This window comes from Hirundo rustica, chromosome 21 (genome assembly GCF_015227805.2).
Source record: "Hirundo rustica isolate bHirRus1 chromosome 21, bHirRus1.pri.v3, whole genome shotgun sequence".
Classification (NCBI taxonomy): Eukaryota; Metazoa; Chordata; class Aves; order Passeriformes; family Hirundinidae; genus Hirundo; species Hirundo rustica.
The window spans coordinates 3,011,497-3,029,417 of record NC_053470.1 but is presented as its reverse complement, the minus strand read 5'-3'; the positions used below and the strand labels follow the sequence as shown (position 1 = coordinate 3,029,417).

At 50.3% G+C, this 17,921-nt stretch overlaps 1 protein-coding gene across 2 annotated transcripts in view; it reads right to left on the bottom strand.

Annotated features, from left to right (window-relative positions):
* The window catches only part of DCX (doublecortin), an 80,207-nt gene extending 64,055 nt beyond the window's left edge, over positions 1 to 16,152 (bottom strand). For both annotated transcript variants that reach the window (XM_040084123.1, XM_040084125.2), the window contains exons 1-3: positions 15,998 to 16,152; positions 14,084 to 14,474; positions 3,027 to 3,367 (exon numbers count right to left, since the gene is read on the bottom strand). In XM_040084123.1, the coding sequence (XP_039940057.1) occupies positions 3,027 to 3,367; positions 14,084 to 14,447 (705 nt within the window). In that variant the 5' untranslated portion in view covers positions 14,448 to 14,474; positions 15,998 to 16,152. The remainder of the gene's footprint in view (positions 1 to 3,026; positions 3,368 to 14,083; positions 14,475 to 15,997) is intronic.
* Positions 16,153 to 17,921: the final 1,769 nt, after the last annotated feature.

Here is a 17,921-nt window from a genome sequence, read left to right as displayed (position 1 = left end):
TTAATTGTTTGTATTACACATCTCAACACTACAACTGTTGTAGTCGTGGAATCAAGTACTAAATTTGGCCCATTGCAGCATTTGTTTAATTTACTGAATTCTTTGACCCACACCATTTCCTGTACAGCCATGGAAGTTCCAAAGTTAAATCTCTGTTGTGATCCCCTGTCACGACTCATTTTTTGGTCAACTATTTGAAAAACCTTTCTTCAAGGTTTCAAACCTTTTTCAAGAGCTCAGGGGTGTACATCAAGAGGTAATGATCTGCTCCAGGGAGGGAAAGAGCTTGAGTCCAGACATTAGAAATATGTGCAAGTCAAATAAACTACTCAAACACAAGATGCTAATTTAGCAGCTTCAAGGGCCATATTTCTCCAGCCAACCCACAACATAAAAAGACACAATTTCATGAGAATAACCCAACCCCACTGTTGTTTCGAGTGCCACATTTATTCAAACACAGCCCACCAGCTCTCAATTAGCTGCTTTCGCACTCCAACTGCAGCAGGTCTGCAGTGCACAGAAATGTAATTATCCACACACCACCCTGTCACTGCCACCACTGTCTGTACTTCTAAAGCATCTTGATTACTCCGCTGATGAGCACTGTGGAAATGCCTATAAATAAAATAATCATCTCCCCTCATTAAGTCCCAGCTCGTGGACTGAGGAAGGATGATTTCCCTTTGTACGTTCCTTTTGTAAATTTTATCATTTCACAACAGAGGGAGCAACGTGCCTCTGATGGCGCTCAAAGAGACAGACTGTCATGATCCTTGTCAGCATTTCAGCTTTGAGCAGCTTGCATTTTTTGCATGAATATTTCCTCCTGAAAATAAAGTGCTGTTTGTCAGAATCACGCATGCAGTAATCTCTTTCTAATGTCAGCATCAGACATGCAAAACCCCCTAATGTCATGTCAGGAGGTCAGATTTTATGGAGCAGTATGTCATGGAAACCCTAACAGCCAGCATAAGCTCCTAGCTGTGACTTCTACACTAAGAACACACAACTATAATAAAGAATAGGCATTGAAAGAAACCTTCCACTGAAAATAAAGTCTTTGGTGAACCAGGTTTGCTCTTCAGGGAGCTTCAACAGCAATTGGTGCTGCAAACAAATATCAAACATCCCATTACTGCCAAATCACAGTCTCGGTGTTTTCAGTAACTGCGTTACTTGGGTGTGCATTTGCACACACTGAAACTCCCGCTGGCACCTCCAACATGCAATCAAATATCTCATTTCATAAACGGTGAATTATAGAGCCAGAGGAACAAGTTAAATGTCATATCAGCGCTGATCCTGTCTTGCTCTCCAGCCAGAGGTGCAAGGAAATCACTTCAGCCCCCGTAAACAGCTAGAGGGGGAGAAGAGAGCAGTCTGATGGGAGCTCATGGAGCACCCCTGTCCCTGCACCATCCAAAGCAACACCCCATCTCCAGACTGCCTGCAGCTCTCAAGGGACTGAGGCCACTCACAGGTTCAGATTAAGATCCTCCTTCCCAGCTGGGAGAACAGCAGGACTCTGTCAGCATGAGCAGGGAGCCGCTCTCAGGCCACATCCAATTATGAAACCCTCTGCAAAGCTGCTGTGGCCCAAAGGGCATGGTCCTGTGCCAGGTGTGATCACCTCAGGGAGCACATTTGACTCCCTCCTTCCTCTCCCCCGGTCTCTCCCAAGGTTTCCCGTGCATCACTCCTGGGATCACTGCTCATTTCCAGCAGGCCACTGTGTCTGTGGACAGTGCAGCTGGACAGTCACCCTCTCATGTTCAAACCATGCATCCCAGGAAGGAAAAGTGCTGTGTTGAGACAAGTGGGAACAAAAGCTTTGGCAGACAGATGGGATTTTTTTTTTTTGTGTGTGTGTGTGTGTAACTGAAGAGGGAACCCAACAGTAACTAATGTGCAGGACACAGGATGGGACAAAGGAATGGTTTGGGTTGGAAGGGACCTTAAAGATCATTTAATTAACAATTAACACCAGACATCAGGTCAGAGTGACATGCCTCTCTCAGCTCCCAGGCACTACGCTACACTCCTGGACTGTGCAGGACATTGCAGGAACCTGTATCTGGGATGAACATTTTTTATTTGTAAAATCTGCATTTTCTTGAGCAGAGCCAGTACTTGAGTAATTTTCTCCAGAGACAGGACAGAGTTAATTTAAAGCAAAGCCATCAATCCCTAGAATAGCCAGAGTCCAAACCCACACAAGAGCTGTGCTGCCTCACTCCAGAATTTGGAGCAGGAAAAACAGTGACAAAAATAAGATCGTTCCTCAATTACAATAAACAGAAACTTTAAATCAAGCTCACAATTGTCCTTGAAGAATCTAGCTCTTCCCAGCTCCAAAAATGATCCCCCACATTCCTTTAAGGCTTTTCATAGATACAGCAATATGAAATGGCTCGTTGCTGTGTAGCTGCTAACGAGACACAGATGTTTCCTTCAGTTCCAGCAACATGCAGACATGAAGCACATTTTGATGACCTGCTAAATGTTTCTGACTCTTCCTGCACGTTACCTCCTCATGCATTTAGTCAAGGAAATGCTCCACAGCTCCACACTTTCCCTGCTCGCTCTGGAGCTGGCCAGAAGAGCGTGCTGGGATCAAGCACTTTTATCTTAGCCAGCCTTCACCAGAGGGCAAGGGAAGTCAGGCAACACGTTTTCACTGAGCGAGGCCAGCGCTGGAGAGTCCCTCCAGTCAGTCCAGAGCTGGATCAGCTGTGAACCCAACTCCCCCTGTTATTTATTTGGCTGGCCCAGAAGACACGCACCGCACGCCGGCGTGCAGGGCGAGCATCTGTTCCACCCAGACCCACGGCTGCATTCTTTACTTGGTATTAATATCAGGGAAAATTTAGTAACCTAACCACTGGCATGAGAAGCCATACTTCTAAGGGAACAGATGGCAGCAATCATCTCAGCTTAATTTTCGGCTCCAAGAACTGCTCTGAGTCAGCAAAGCCGCGCGACGAGAGGGAGAAAAAGACGCGACATCTGTAAAAACCTCCTACCTGCTTCCCATCCAAGGTGTACAGCTTCTTGACCACCCCTGTCTCCAGTTTGATGGCTTCAGTGATGTCAGTGAGGACCTGCTCGAAGGAGTGGGCGGTCTTCTTGTTGAGGAGCACGCGCACGGCCTTGCGGGGCTTCACCCCGCTGCGGATGATGGTCACCAGCTTGGGGCGCACGAAATCCTTGTTCTCCTTGGCCTGGGCACTGTTGCTGCTGGCCAGGGACTGAGGGGCTTTCTGGTTGGCAGAGGTCTTCACGTTGACCGACCAGTTGGGGTTGACGTTCTTGGTGTATTCCACCTTCTTGAAGAAGTTGTCGGACGAGCAGACGTAACTCTCCCCTTGAGGAAAGGAACGAGATTCCACAGTAACCACCGGCTCCGTGCTCCTCCCCCGTGAATCGTGCAAAAACGTTAATAATTGCTTCCATTAGCACTCCCACGACAGCTTGTTCTTAAAACATTCTGCCTTGTTTTAGTGTTATATTTACGGTTATTTAAAATATCGCTGGTATTTCCACAAAGTGAGCGAGTCAGCCATAAAAATACATAAAATCACAAGAACCAGGGGTTAAAAGAGGTTGAGTCATGAAGGTATTCAGGCACTTGAAGATGCAGCTAAGCTTTCCAAGAGCTTCAGAACACCAAATTAATTTGACCACCCCGATTATTTTATTAAAAAATCATAAATAACAAATTATTTTATAATTATTATATAGTAACTTTATAATTATTTATTAAATTATAAATAATTTGGCAGTTTCCCCTTTATCTTCACAGTCCTAGGTGCTACTTCAGTGTGTCATTCCCCGCCAAGAGGACATCAACATTCATCCACAAAGCGCCTTCTGCATCATGCCTGAAAAATAATCAAAATCTCGTCCCAAACAGTCTCCACTAAAAGTAGCCTTGATAAATCTAGCAGGAATAACAAATATGCACTGTTAGAGCACCAGTGGTTTATTAGGGAACAGACCCAGTGGCAGCTGAGATTAAACACTGCACCAAATACCTCTCCTTGATCTACATGGCCGGTACCAACCAAAAATACATTAAATCCAAATTTAGATATGGCAGAGTTACAGGGTCTCTTTAGTAATTCACAAAAAGCCCTTCCCTATCCCACCCAAAATTAGTTTCGGGCTTTGTCTGTAATTTACAGGATCCTATCTATCTAAGGTCTTAAAAGCACCTTAAAAGATTTGTGTGAGCTTCTTTTGGGCCTGCAAATCTGATGGATGCTGGAAGAGTTATTACTAGAATGAGACTGTAAACCAGTATCCCTAAGGGAATGTAGCTGTCTGGTCTGAAATGACTCAGGCTGCACTGAAAAAAAGTCACTCACTGCTGGAGGAAGAAGCTTTCGTCTCGCCATTAGATAAAATTTTAATAGGAACTGAAGGCATGACATGGGTACCTGTAGGATTTTAGAATCTCTTCTGGTGTTCTCTTTGTTGATCTTACAGAATTAAGTTCTCCATTAACTACGTTTGAAATCAAAATAGATTTAACTATTCTGAAAAACGATTTTGTTAAAGAAAGAAATTCCTTCTTTACAAAAAAACAGATTGGCTGCATTTCCTTGTCTGTCCCTGCCTGCAAACTCCAAGGCTCAGACATCTTTGAAAAGCTTATCCCACAGCCAAGTCTGGCTTCCCATCCAGGGATCTCTAGGACAGGATTTGACATCCAGTTGGCAAAACATGGATTTCCAAACATCCCACGGATTTTCACATGGCCCAGGCATGGAACGTGCCCGGGATAAAGCTCGTACTGGAACTCCTTCTGCTGACTAAACTGCACTTCTGATGGAGGCACCAGAACCCACGGTGAGACCACAACACACACACACAATAAACAGATTTAAATAATAAATAAACAGCACTCTGTGTGTTTCTGTCCCTATTACTGACCAGGGTGTGATGTCACAAGCAGCCATAGAAAAAATGCAGGATTCTAATTTACTTTAACCCCACCTTTGTACCCAGTTTGTCACCGTGATGCCCACTCATGGTGCCTACATCACCACCTGCAGCTCTTCTCCATCAGTTGCACAAAAAATGGCCAAAAACCTTGATCAACAGGAAGCAGATATTCCATTTCCCCTTCTAAAGAGGGAATGCAGATGCAGAAGGGAGAAGAGAGCTGACAAGGTCCATGATGAACACTCAGCTGGGCATTTTGTCAGCCAGTGTAACCCAAACTAACAATAATCGGACCAGCAGGTTCTGCTGGCTTGAACAAACAGTACAAATCTCTAATTGCTGACTGCAACACCCCTCAGTAAATGAACCAAGCAGCCCTGCCCATAGCTGGAGCTCCTTAGTCGCCTATATTTTGTGAATCTGACTCAATAGAAACTCAAATACCCCAGAGTACCACGCATTATACTAAATTCCCTCGGGGATATCGCTTTCCAGAAGCTTTGAATACTTCAAACCTTTCTGATTAATAAGTGATAAGTTGTGGTTTATTCGTCTGCTCCAGCCAAGTGACACCTGGTGCAGAGCAGGCCCAGGCTCCTCTCCAGTTCCACGGCTGAGAGAAGGGCAGCAAGGAGCCTGGAATGCTCCCAGGGAATTAACCATCCTAAGAACCTGAGCCCTGCCAAGCCCGTAATCCCCGGGCAGCAGAGCCCTCCTAAGTGTGCTCAGCAGAAATGTGCATTATCCTCCGAGAAAAGGGATTTCTCTGTTTAAATGCAGCACTAAGTGACTTGAATGCTGCTGTCACTCCTGCCCCAGCTCCCCTGTGCCAGCTCCTCACCTCACCTGCACCTCAGCTTCCCCACCTGGAACACAGAAGCAGACTATCAGCCACTGAAGTGTGGCAAGGCTTGACTTGCATCCACATTTGACCTTCATCTCTATTATTTCCACACATTTGCACTGTTTTCTGTAGACATGTGAGGTGCTGGAGCATATTTTCCATTAACAAGTAGCATGTTTTAAAGGAAGCTGAAGAGATTCTTGATCTGTCCAGTATGGTACCATCACTCAGTTCCAGCTGAGGCCTTTTGAATTCCTCACTGCACACCACAGCTGTTTGTGTGTTTACACCACTGTACACCAAAGGCAACAGGCATGAAGGCAAAACTCTTGCAGGGTTTGCTCTGCAGATGTCACCCTGGGCAGTTGTGCAGATCTGGCCTCTCAAGCTGTGCTCGCACTCACAAGTGGAAAATGGAATCTGCCCTTTCTCCCTTTGTCTCATTTTACCCAAACCCCTGCAAATAAAATCTGCACTTTTACTCGATTCTGAAACTGGAGACACGTTTCCTTGGAGTGTCACTCCAGAAGCTCCTCTCAGCATCGTTTCTGCACTCGCAGCAGCACAGCTCCAGGGAAGAGGAGCTTTTCTGTCCTTCCTCCCTGACCTAAGGAACTGACCTGAAGCTTTAACTTCATTTAAAAACCACTTCAACTAATGTCTTCCCTAACTCAGTTTATGACCTTCAAACAGCAGCAAAATCATCGTTCAGGTTCCTCAGAGGGGCACACGCATTTGCCAGCCAGGAACACACTTCCCACAGTGTATTTCACTTCCCACAGTGGAGTTTTCACCCAAACCTTAGCACGGTGGTAGCAGGATTCAGCAAGCATGGATGAGCTGAAGACCTGTGAACTTTCCAGCTTTTCACTGCACAATGTGGCCAGGAGATGATAAGAAAAAGAAATTTTACAGGGAACAGAGCTACCGTGGAGGGAGGAGTGGGTTCTCTGTGGGTTTCTCTGCCACATCTGTCTGTGCTAAGCCCATAATGAGAAGTCAAGGTGCACAACTGTGCCAGCCACAGAAATATGAGTGACAGACACGGCGTGATAGCAGAAGATGTGCTCAGCATAACAGAAGGAATGGGAAGTGGATGTGAGATCCCGCCACGAGCAAAAGAAACAACTCCGAGAAGAATACTGCTCCCCAGCCCTAAGCACAAAAATCCGTGCAGGAATATTTTCAGGAACACACGTCTCGAGCCAGCAAGCAGCTGTGCGCACGTGCAGAAATCCCTCTGCAAGCCATCAGAAGGCACAACGGACAGCCACATCAGTAATTCCAAACAAACCCCAAAAAGGGAGCCCCAAAGAGACACGCTCAGGCACTGGGGGTGGGGAGCACCGCCCCGACAAACGCCCTGTGGTGCCAAGGACAGCGTTTGTTCGGCGCAGGGATGTCCTTTTCACACTGCAGAGCCAGAGCCTGTTACCTTGGTTTTTCTGAGCCTTTTGATTTTCTTAAATGGAGTCAGATCTTTTTAGTTAGTGTACAACATTAAGAGTTTTCTACCTTTTCCCACAGATGTAACATAAACAAATCCTTTGTTTTTCATTCTCTGCCCTTTGTTTGCATATTTCTAACCTGAAAACAATTGTAACTGACAATTGGTCTGGCCACTGAGGCTGAGGGGTGGAAACCCCAAAAAGCCAATCTTCTGCTAGACCCACAAATGTATAAAAAGTAAGAAATAAACCAAGGGGCTCTCTTCTCTCGTCTCTCTCAGCTGGGAGCTGGTTCGGAAGAACCTCTGCGAAAATCTCTTGTCTGTGTGTGACTGCTTTGTGTGTCTCGGTGACAGGGAGCCCACAGGGGGATGCGCTCTGTCCCCGTGCCAGGGTGACACAGACGTGCCACCAAACCAGCCAAGGCATCTCCTCGCTCCTCCTGCCCGCCCTCAGCAGTGGCTGGGCTGGCTGCAGAGCCCAGCCCTCCTGCCATGGCCATCATATTTGCCACTGGAAGCCAGGCTTGTGTCACAGAGAATTACCGCGGCTTCAAGCGCGTGACACATCCCGGTGCCTGCAGATTTGATGGAAGCACAAGGAGATTATTCAGCTCCTAAAGAAGGGATGATCTCAGCAGAGATAAGGTTAGCCTCAGAGAAGGTTCCTTAGACAAAACCTAAGCTCCAGATGAGCGCTGATCCTCCGGCCCGCTTACAGCAGCTCCCTGTGACAATACCAAAAATGACAGGCTGTGCTTCCAGAGAAAGTTATCCTTCCTCAGCATGCACCAGCAACTTTCCAAGGGTGATGAGCTGCGGGCAGAAGTCTTTTGAGAAAAATCAGGGAAGCTGGATTGAGGCCACTTTGAATGTCTAAGTGTTAACAGTTATTCCAGGAACAGTCTCTGTGGGCAGCAGTCAATTATTTTGGCTGTTAGCTCTGCAGTTGCAAAGTCGAGATTGTGCTACTGTGCCCAGCTTTTGTGTTTCATGGAATTTACCAGGGCTGCAGCAGGAATTAAGTGGACTTAACACCTTGCAGAGTTCATTCCACATGGCGTTGGAGGAGTTTCAAATGCATGGACTTGCTGCTGCTGTATGAGTTAAAAAGACCTACTCCAGTTAAAAAGACCTACTCCGGCATGGCAAAATGAGCCCTGGAAGAGCTCCCTTCCCTTGGCTCCTCCATGAGCAGAAGCACCTCTTCCTCTGCTGAACAAGTGGAAGAAATGCTTGATGAGAAATCACCTTCAAAACCACGCGACGCCTGTAAAGAATTTTGGGGCCACACCAGTCTTAGGGTGACAGCCAGGATGAGCAAGCAAATAAAACAGAACCCCACGGAGAAATCTGGTTATGTAGGATGTAATCAGCTGAGCTATCAGGCCAGCAGACACCCACAGAAAACAATTCCACAGGTTACCAAGGTTTCAGTGTGAAACTACAGGGATTTCACTTTTCCAGGCAAACTGGAACGCACGCGCTGGGTGGAGATTCCAGGATGTTTCCTGTCAACCCCCCCAGTCCCAGCACACACCAGACTCTGCTCCAGGGTGGAGCCCCTCCTATGATTACTTTAAATACTCCTGGACAAGATTTTGGAAAATAATCCCAAGGGCATGACAGGATACAAAAGGCTTGGAATCACTTTCTGGAATATCTCACACAGCCCAAGAGCATTTGCAATGAAACCACAGTGAGCAAAACAAAATCCTAGTCAGCTTTTTCTAGCGTTTGATATGAAACAAGGACAAATTTCAAAGAAGCAGCCCAGAACAGGGCATAAAATCCACCTTTGGATGTGCCTTGCCTTCGCTCCCTCACTGTCCATTTCAGTATGGCAAGAAGCTGGACATGGGAAAGCAGCAAAATTGTGGAGAGGGCTAAAAAACCCTTTTGTCCCACAAAGAACTCATTTATGGGACAACGGGGGCCGGAACAAGTGACCAAGAGCAGCATTTCTTAAGCCATCTTTGCTGCTGAAGTCAATGCACAGCATCAGCTTCCACCTGTACCCAGCCCTCCTCTCAAGGACAAAGAATAATCAGAGCTGAGGCGGGACAAGTTCTCGTCACTTCAGGTCTACAAGGAGAGGCTCAGAATGAACCAAGGTCCAAATCACCATGTCCAGATACCAAAGGAACTAAATTTGAGCTGAAACTTGGATGAAATGCGAGCTGCTCATCTTGAGAAAGGCTGGAACGGAAGGCACGTGATTATTGTAGCATCTTTCCTATGCAAGTTTCCTCACAGCACAAGGCACAAGGATTATCTGTTTGCAAGTGACTCACCAGCAAATGCAGCTGCATAAATCAACTTCCCAAAGCCCTGGTCACTGGAACCAGCCAAATATGAAGGGGAATAGAGCTCACCTGGTGCTCTTTTCCAAAAGATTCATCTCCTACCACGATAAATAGCAGCACCTTGGGCCAACATCCACTCCTGACCCAGCCAAGGCAGTGGGACACGAGTGGGAGGTGCTGTCAGAGTTTGCTGCTGCCAGGATGAGCTGGAGCAGGAGATTAAGGAATGCAGTCCTAATCAACATCAGCAGGTGCATTATTTACAAATATATTAAAGCTGAATGCTGGAAATAGGCAGTCAGGATTGAGACAATGACTACAGGGATGGAATATGGCTGCTAGGAAGGAGAAGGGGAAGAAAAAATGATCAGGTGTGTGGATTTTGAGAGAAGGTCACTGGGACATGAGAGAGCTGGAAAAGAATGGGAAAAGCAACCTGTGACCAGTGAGGGAGAACTCAGCTAGAGAGTTCTGAGGGCTTCCAAAATGTGAGGTGTCAGGGTGCAGTACAGGAAAGGACCAAGAGGCTCATCCCAAGAGATGGGAGGAATGTGAAAAAAGAGTATGAAAAACTTCCCTTGTTCTCATTGTGAGAATAACCTTGAGTGCCAGGGAAGAACTCTGGGTCTGGAGGACAAAAGGGTGATTCTGAGCCCCGGTTAATTAGCAGCACACCACGTGGTTTTCATGCACCTCAAATGTCTGTGCCTAGGATCTTGGTGCTGTGCACCATCATTCTCTCCATAGCCTCCAGAACTACATTCAGGCTGCACCATGTGAGGAGATTTTGAAATCAGAAGTAATCAAGTACTTAGAACATGATGTGAAATACTGTCAGCAATTCACAAGTTTTTGCCATCAAACCACTGAGATGAGCCTCTTTGATGACTTTTCCTAGATTCTACTTGTTTATTGGAAATTACAATGATAAATTAGCCCGCATTACAGCAACAAGCACTGGTTTGGCTACCCTCAGCCTCCAAGCAGAAAGCAAATTAATCAGGCAGATGTGCCCTGGTTGTGTGTGTTCTCGTGTGCCACAGCAGAATTATTCCCAAATTCTGGGTTTCATGCAGGTACCTTGCACACAGCTCTGCAAACACCCAGGCTAGGGGCAGAGCTCCCCACAAGGCTGGTTATAACCACGGTGTTGTAAATTGCTTTTCTACAACAGAAGCGTAGGTCACCCCTAGAAATATGGGATCAATAGCAGCGTGCAGACCTGCTCTGGCATGGTCAAAAAATGCATTCCTTTGTCTTCACTCTGCTCAGGTTTTGTTTTCCTAGCTGAGGCTCTGCTGAGGACACAGCCACACGGACAATCCTGTTTTGTTTTTAGTGCCTCTTCTTCAGCGCTGCTCCCAGATGCCATTTTGGCAGAACAAAGCCAGAACCCAAATGCCAGCATCTCCTGTCTGTACCTCAAGCAGCAAAATGGATTTTCATGAACGAGGTACCTCCTTACCTGCAGCAAAACCCATTTAAAGCAGGTGTAATGACTCAAGCTTTATTAACTGAGAAAAAGCAGGAAGAATATAAGAGAAGGAAGAGTGTAAAAAGGGAAAAAAAGAGCTGCATTTTCTACGGGAGTTATTTCTGAAGATTTGCATAAGACCTAGGACAAGCAGGACTGGGAGCTGCCATTAGAGAAAGGCTGTGGCCATATTAAGAGACCAGAATAAAACATGGCAGAATCTCTAAAATTAAGGGAGGCCACACCTCCATTCGACAGCTGTAATTGGGCTGAGAATAACTCCACTAGGAAGCCTCACAGCTCTGAAAGGCAGCAATTTCTTCCCAGGAAAACTCCTCTATGGAAACCAAGATTTATTCCACGTTCCTTGTCCCCGCGAAGTATTTTGGGGAGATGAGTATCCAGCTTGACAGACGAGGAATTCTAGGGAGAGCTGCTTTAGTCAAGGTCACACAATGACTCGCTGCCGAGGCTGCCCCTGCAGTGCACTCACATCCATTGTCTCTTCCTAAAGGCAAAAGCCTCGTGGATTCTCGGTAGTTACCGAACCGGCCGGGAGGAAAAAGCACCCAGGAGAAAGGGAAGAGCACCTCCCCTCCCGCAACAGGATATTCCAGGTCCGAACAAAGAATGAATTGCTGGCGGAGGAGAAAAGCAGCGTGGCTGTGGGCGCTCTCCATCCACCCCGCTCTGGTTCTGCTGCCGGGCACGGAGACAGGGCTGGGCACCCCAGTTTCATCCAGGGTTTGTCCTGGCGCTCCGGGAGCGGCAGCGCCCAGGGCAGCAGAGGAGCAAACCTTCCCTGCCGAGCAGGATGGATCTCTGACACATCCCTCAGCCCACAGTGACACGCCGAGGGGCAGGCACGGCCCCTCCGGACACGGGGACACGCTCGGGGACAGCTGAGCACCCCCTGCACGGCCAGGATGCTCCCCACACTGCCCCCAGACCCAGCGCAGCCACCGCCGCAGGCTCAGCCCCTGCGGAAAGGCTGCCCAGAGGCACAGGGGCACGGCCCTTGCACACGCAGCACACCAGCTCCCCGTGCCCTGTCCGCACCTCCTGAGCACGCACCGCAGCGCAGAGAAACCCCAGACCTCCCTGCCATGAACCCTCGGCTTCCCAGCGCACAGACACACGCGTGAGCCCCAAGGTTCACCAGGTGCGACCTGTCCAAAGCGCCCTTCTCTGCTCACACACCTCGCTCATTAAATCCCCTCCCTAATTAGGCTGTGTGAACTGCCAGCTCACCCCTGTGCACCCCCAAACACTGAACCCCCCAACAGCCGCCCTCCAAACATCCTCTGTGCACCCCAACACCCCTGTCCACACCCCGCATGGCCCCGACCACACCCTGTGCACACACCGTGTGCACCCAACCCCAAAAACCCATCAGAGTGCACAAACCCAGCACACACAGCTTGTGCACTGAACCCCAAAAACCCCATCAGAGAGCACAAACCCAGCACACACACAGCGTGTGCACCCAACCCCAAAAACCCATCAGAGTGCACAAACCCAGCACACACCGTGTGCACTGAACCCCCAAAACCCCATCAGAGAGCACAAACCCAGCACACACACCGTGTGCATCCAACCCCAAAAACCCCATCAGAGAGCACAAACCCAGCACACACACCGTGTGCATCCAACCCCAAAAACCCCATCAGAGAGCACAAACCCAGCACACACAGCTTGTGCACTGAACCCCAAAAACCCCATCAGAGAGCACAAACCCAGCACACACAGCGTGTGCACCCAACCCCAAAAACCCCCTGTGAGAGCACAAACCCAGCACACACACGGTGTGCCCTGAACCCCAAAAACCCCCTGTGAGAGCACAAACCCAGCACACACACGGTGTGCCCTGAACCCCAAAAACCCCCTGTGAGAGCACAAACCCTTCCCACCCCAGCACACACTACAGGAATCAGCCCCTCTTCCTTTCCCATTCATCCCCACCCACACCATTGGGAAACGCGCTGCACCCAGCCGGGGTGACCCTGAGCCAGCCCGGACAGCCGTGGGGACACCCAGGGGCTGGACACACGGACACAGGCACGAGCTGGACACACGGACACAGCTGTGAGCTGGACACACGGACACAGCCAGGGCTGGACACACGGACACAGCTGTGAGCTGGACACACGGACACAGCCAGGGCTGGACACACGGGCCAGACACGAGCTGGACACACAGACACAGCCAGGGCCGGACACACGGGCCAGACACACGAGCTGGACACACAGACACAGCCAGGGCTGGACACACGGACACAGCCAGAGCTGGACACACAGACACAACCAGGGCTGGACACATGGACACAGCCGCGAGCCGGACACATGGGCTGGACACACGGACACAGCCAGAGCTGGACACACGGACACAGCCAGGGCCGGACACACGGACACAGCCAGGGCCGGACACACGAGTCAGACACACGAGTCAGACACACGGACACAGCCGGGCCGGACACACCCTCCGGCCACACCGAGCGGGCGCTCTGGGCACCCCGGGGGTGACACCCACTCTTCACCCGCTCCGGCAGCGCCCGGCAGAGCACAGCGGGGCTCGGCATCCCCCGGAGCTCGGCATCCCCCGGAGCCCAGCATCCCCCGGAGCTCGGCATCCCCCGGAGCCCAGCATCCCCCGGAGCCCGGCATCCCCCGGAGCCCGGCATCCCTGGAGCCCGGCATCCCTGGAGCCCTGCATCCCCCGGAGCCCGGCATCCCTGGAGCCCGGCATCCCCCGGAGCCCGGCATCCCTGGAGCCCGGCATCCCCCGGAGCCCTGCATCCGCCGGAGCCCTGCATCCCCCGAGCCCGGCATCCCTGGAGCCCGGCATCCCCCGAGCCCGGCACCCCCGGAGCCCTGCATCCGCCGGAGCCCTGCATCCCCCGAGCCCGGCACCCCCGGAGCCCTGCATCCCCCGGAGCCCTGCATCCCCCGAGCCCGGCACCCCCGGAGCCCGGCATCCCCCGAGCCCGGCGAACCGCCACCTCCCGGGCAGCCCCGAGTGGCGCAGCCCCCTGCCCACCCCTCCTCCTCCTCCCTGCTCGTTACCTTCCTCCAGCTCGTCCATGCTGCCGATCTTCCGCGAGCCATCGATGGTGTAGATGTAGCGCACGCCCTGGGGAAGGTTGATGTTGTCGGACAGGGAGCGGGTCAGGTCGGCCAGCAGGGCATCAAAACTTCGGAAGCGGTCGGAGGACACGGCGTATACAATCCCCTTGAAGTAGCGGTCCCCGTTGCGATAGAAACGCACCTTCTTGGCTTTCTTCTCGTTACTCAGCGCCTGTAAGGTCCGGGTTCTGTAGAAGCTACAGTGAGCGCTGTGAGTGGGGCTGGGCAAGCCGTTCATCCGTGTGCCTCGCATGTTTCTGGACGCCTTGTCTCTTTCGTCAAAGTGTCCAAAATCAAGTTCCATAGTTTGGTGAACCCTAAAGATCTGAAGCTGGGCAGGAAGGAGATGGGGAGAGAAGGAGGGCGAAGGGACGGGTTAGAGCCCGGCAGAGCCACAACCCGGAGAGCAAAACGACACTAAGACTGCGTGTGGAGCAGGACGGATGCATTTGGGAAGCGCCCCCTCCCCTGACCCAGATTTGTATCGATTCTGGGGACTGAGAGTAGGAGGGGTCCTCGCGTTTTGAAAGGGATCCAACTACTGGGGGCAGGGAGCTCGTTTCTAGAGAGCCGCCTGCTCCTGCACCTGGGAGTTTTCAAAGTGCAGCAAATCGGGACTTGGGGCCAAAGGGATACGCGGCAACCACAACTCAGCCCCAAAAGCACTCGTCCAAACACCAGTTGGCAATGAATTAAACCTCTGAGCCCTGTGAGGTTTCCTTTGGCAACAGAAAACAAGGAGATCCCAGTAAGTCAGCCTTTCAATCTGCCGAATCACGGAAGGACCCAGAGCATCTGAATGTTTAACATTAGAATAAACTGGCGTTTATGAAAGAATGGTCACAGGGGAATAAGCAGTTTCTTTGTGACAGCCTGTTCAATAAGGGTTAGCAATGAGATCCAGCCCACCCTTCCCCCTATCCGCAGCCCCCTCCTAGCCCATCAATCAATTCCCAGGACCAGCCTACATCTCCAGGAAGAAATGACTGCAAAGAAAAATCTGTCATTGAAACGCGCCTTCGGCAAGCTCTTTTCAGCCCGAGCCTCCCCTGAATTGCATTTTTTTTTTTTGCTCCCGTTTAACGAGGAGGAGAAAATAAAGGGGCTCTTTCCACCCCCCGCTTCCAGCCCTAAGTGATTTAATAGCTGGAAGTGCCCGTGCCCCAGGGACACGCCGGCCCTGCTCCTCACCTTTCATTGTTCTGAGCACGGGGGCTTCCAGCACGGAAAAGCCGAGGCTGGAGCTGACACCCAGCGAGCAGGAATTTTGCGGTCTCCGTGCTCGAGAACAACCTTTCTGCCGCACCAAACCCCCGCACAAAAGGAGCAGGAGCCCCCCGACCCTGCAGCGGAGACCCTTCCACTCCCCCCGGCACCACCAGGCACATGCACCCCACGGATGTCGCTCTCGTGTTAACACGGGGCTCGAAAAGGGATTTACAGCCCTTGGCAGGCAGGTATAAACCCAGGAAAAGCTGTTGCTATCTCATCCCCGCCCTTCACGCTCGGCAGAATGAAGCTCCTTCCCTGTATTTCACAATGTCAGCGTGACCCATGCAGGGGGGAAAAAAAATAAAAATAAAAATCATCGTCCCCAGGCTGCAGCGAGGCAGACGAAAATGCAGGCACAGAAACCCCAAGTTGGGAACGTTCCCCCCACGATGCCCGCTGGGCTGGATTCAGTCTGGTGTCATGCACTGAACAATGAAACATCCAAGCAAGTTCGGGGATGGATCGGAGGATGCGGGGGGTTTTGGTTTTAAAATGAGCTGCAGATGCTGTGAGGCACCGAGAAAAGATTGCCCCTTTCTGTGACTTTTCTGCATGCAAGGCACTCGGGAAAGCTCTACTCACCGGTTTTCAGTGCGCAGGGTGGAGATGCTGAGAGAAAGAAAACCAGGCTCACTCTGCCTTTGTTGTCTGAGCTCCAAGCAAGAAATTCCTGCCAGGGTGGATGAGACGCCTCCTAGGTCCTAGTGCCTTGTTCCAGCCCTTCGCGGTAACTTTGCCTCGGTGATTCTCGCTCTCACCATCAGTCGTCTGCTCACGCTGTGTGCTCGAGAGGAAAACGGGGCGCTGATCCCAGCCCTGGATAGGTCAACAGATGAGTAAACAAAAGGTTTAGAGGGGCAAGTTTGGGGGGGATGCCTGGAAGGATGCAAATTTCCCCTTGAATCCAGTTGTGCCAAGAAATCATCTGGCCCCCCAAAAAAGGAAAAAGCCCAGGATAATTGCCCCAATCCCACAGGATCAGCAGTACAGGGGGGTCACAGTCACAATCCCGCAGCGTGGCACAGTGCTGGCACAAGACTCCTGTGCGTTCGGAGGGCAACTGAGGAAATCTCTGACCAGTGGGACTGGGCACAGCCCTGCTCCTGTGCTGGTTTTACACAGCATCTGGGGTTTACTCTGGCGAGCAGAAAGGGAGAATTCACTTGGTGGTTCTGCATGAGGTGCCCCTGAATGCTTTTTCTCTGTTAACATTGGACACAAGCCAAAGCCAGAGCGCTGAATCCCAGTTCAATCAAATCCCCAGAGGCTTTGGGATGGAGTCATTCAACACGAGCTAAACCCAGCAGATCCAGCGTGCCTCATATCCCACAGTAAGAGAAGTTTATTTTCTTATTCCACTACAGGAGGAACCAGCTGTTAAAAAATCGTGCTGGGCTCTTTCACTTTGACAGCAAAATCTTTCACCTGCTTTCTGGGTGGAGATTTCCATGCTGCAGCACCACTAACCCTGCCCCTAACCCCACTGGTGCTGGCCTCATCTTCACTTTAGAAAAGAATGGGATTTGGAAATGGGAGAGTTCTCCCATCTGTAGAAGGAAATCTTCCCTAACAACACTGCGTCTGTTTCGAGTGAAAACATCAGATGTTGTCATTCTGGCACATCACAGCGGTATCACATTTACACAGAAGAAGTTCATATTTATTCCAGCTTTGTCTGCCCCGTGCATCATAGTCCAGGCAACACTGACACAAACCCACTGAGAGCTCGCCTCTGTTTGCCAGCAACTTTCACACATGACATTTGTGAAAAGTTTCTTATTCCCTGAAAGCACCCTTTTATTCAAAGGCTCCCGTGCATCCTGTGCTGGAGCTTTTGGCTGCTCCCTCGTGTGCGTGGGCAGATCACTGCAGAGGAGACAGATCTGCTCTCCTCCCTCAGGAATTAGCCCTGGAGAGGACCATGGAGAAGAACAGGGTCTGTCCTCCCCAGGGTGTATTTCAGTACCCTCTGAGTGCAGTTGCAAGAGGTCTATGGGACTTCAAGGCTTGTCCTTCCCATTAGATCCTATCCTGAGTTAGATAATTCCTGGCTGATCATCACCATGAGCTTAATCTGTCCGGAATTAACAATTCTTTCCCTTAACACAAATCTGCCCATGCTTTAAAGATTTGCCAAAAATATAAATCGTTCAGCATGTGCCAAGTGCAGCAAGAATAAAGGAGAGTCTTCATTCAGCCTCCAGCAGCACACACAGCTTTGACAGAGAAGAGGAAGATTTTTGGGATGGCGAAGGATCCAGGCACTACACCAAAGTAACCAGGCAGGACGATGTAGACCCAGGTGGAACTGCACCACAATGTGTTAATCTCCCAAATTTGACTTGTAGGGGAAGTTCTGAGGACAGCAAAGGGTGTCAAGCACCATTGACAGATGGCTCTTCTTTCTGCATCCGAGCCCGTGCCCGCTGTGAGATGAGTGTGGATGGACAGGGACAGGAGCTTTTTGGAGCACAGGCACTTCCTTTGAAAAGCATTTTAGAATAAT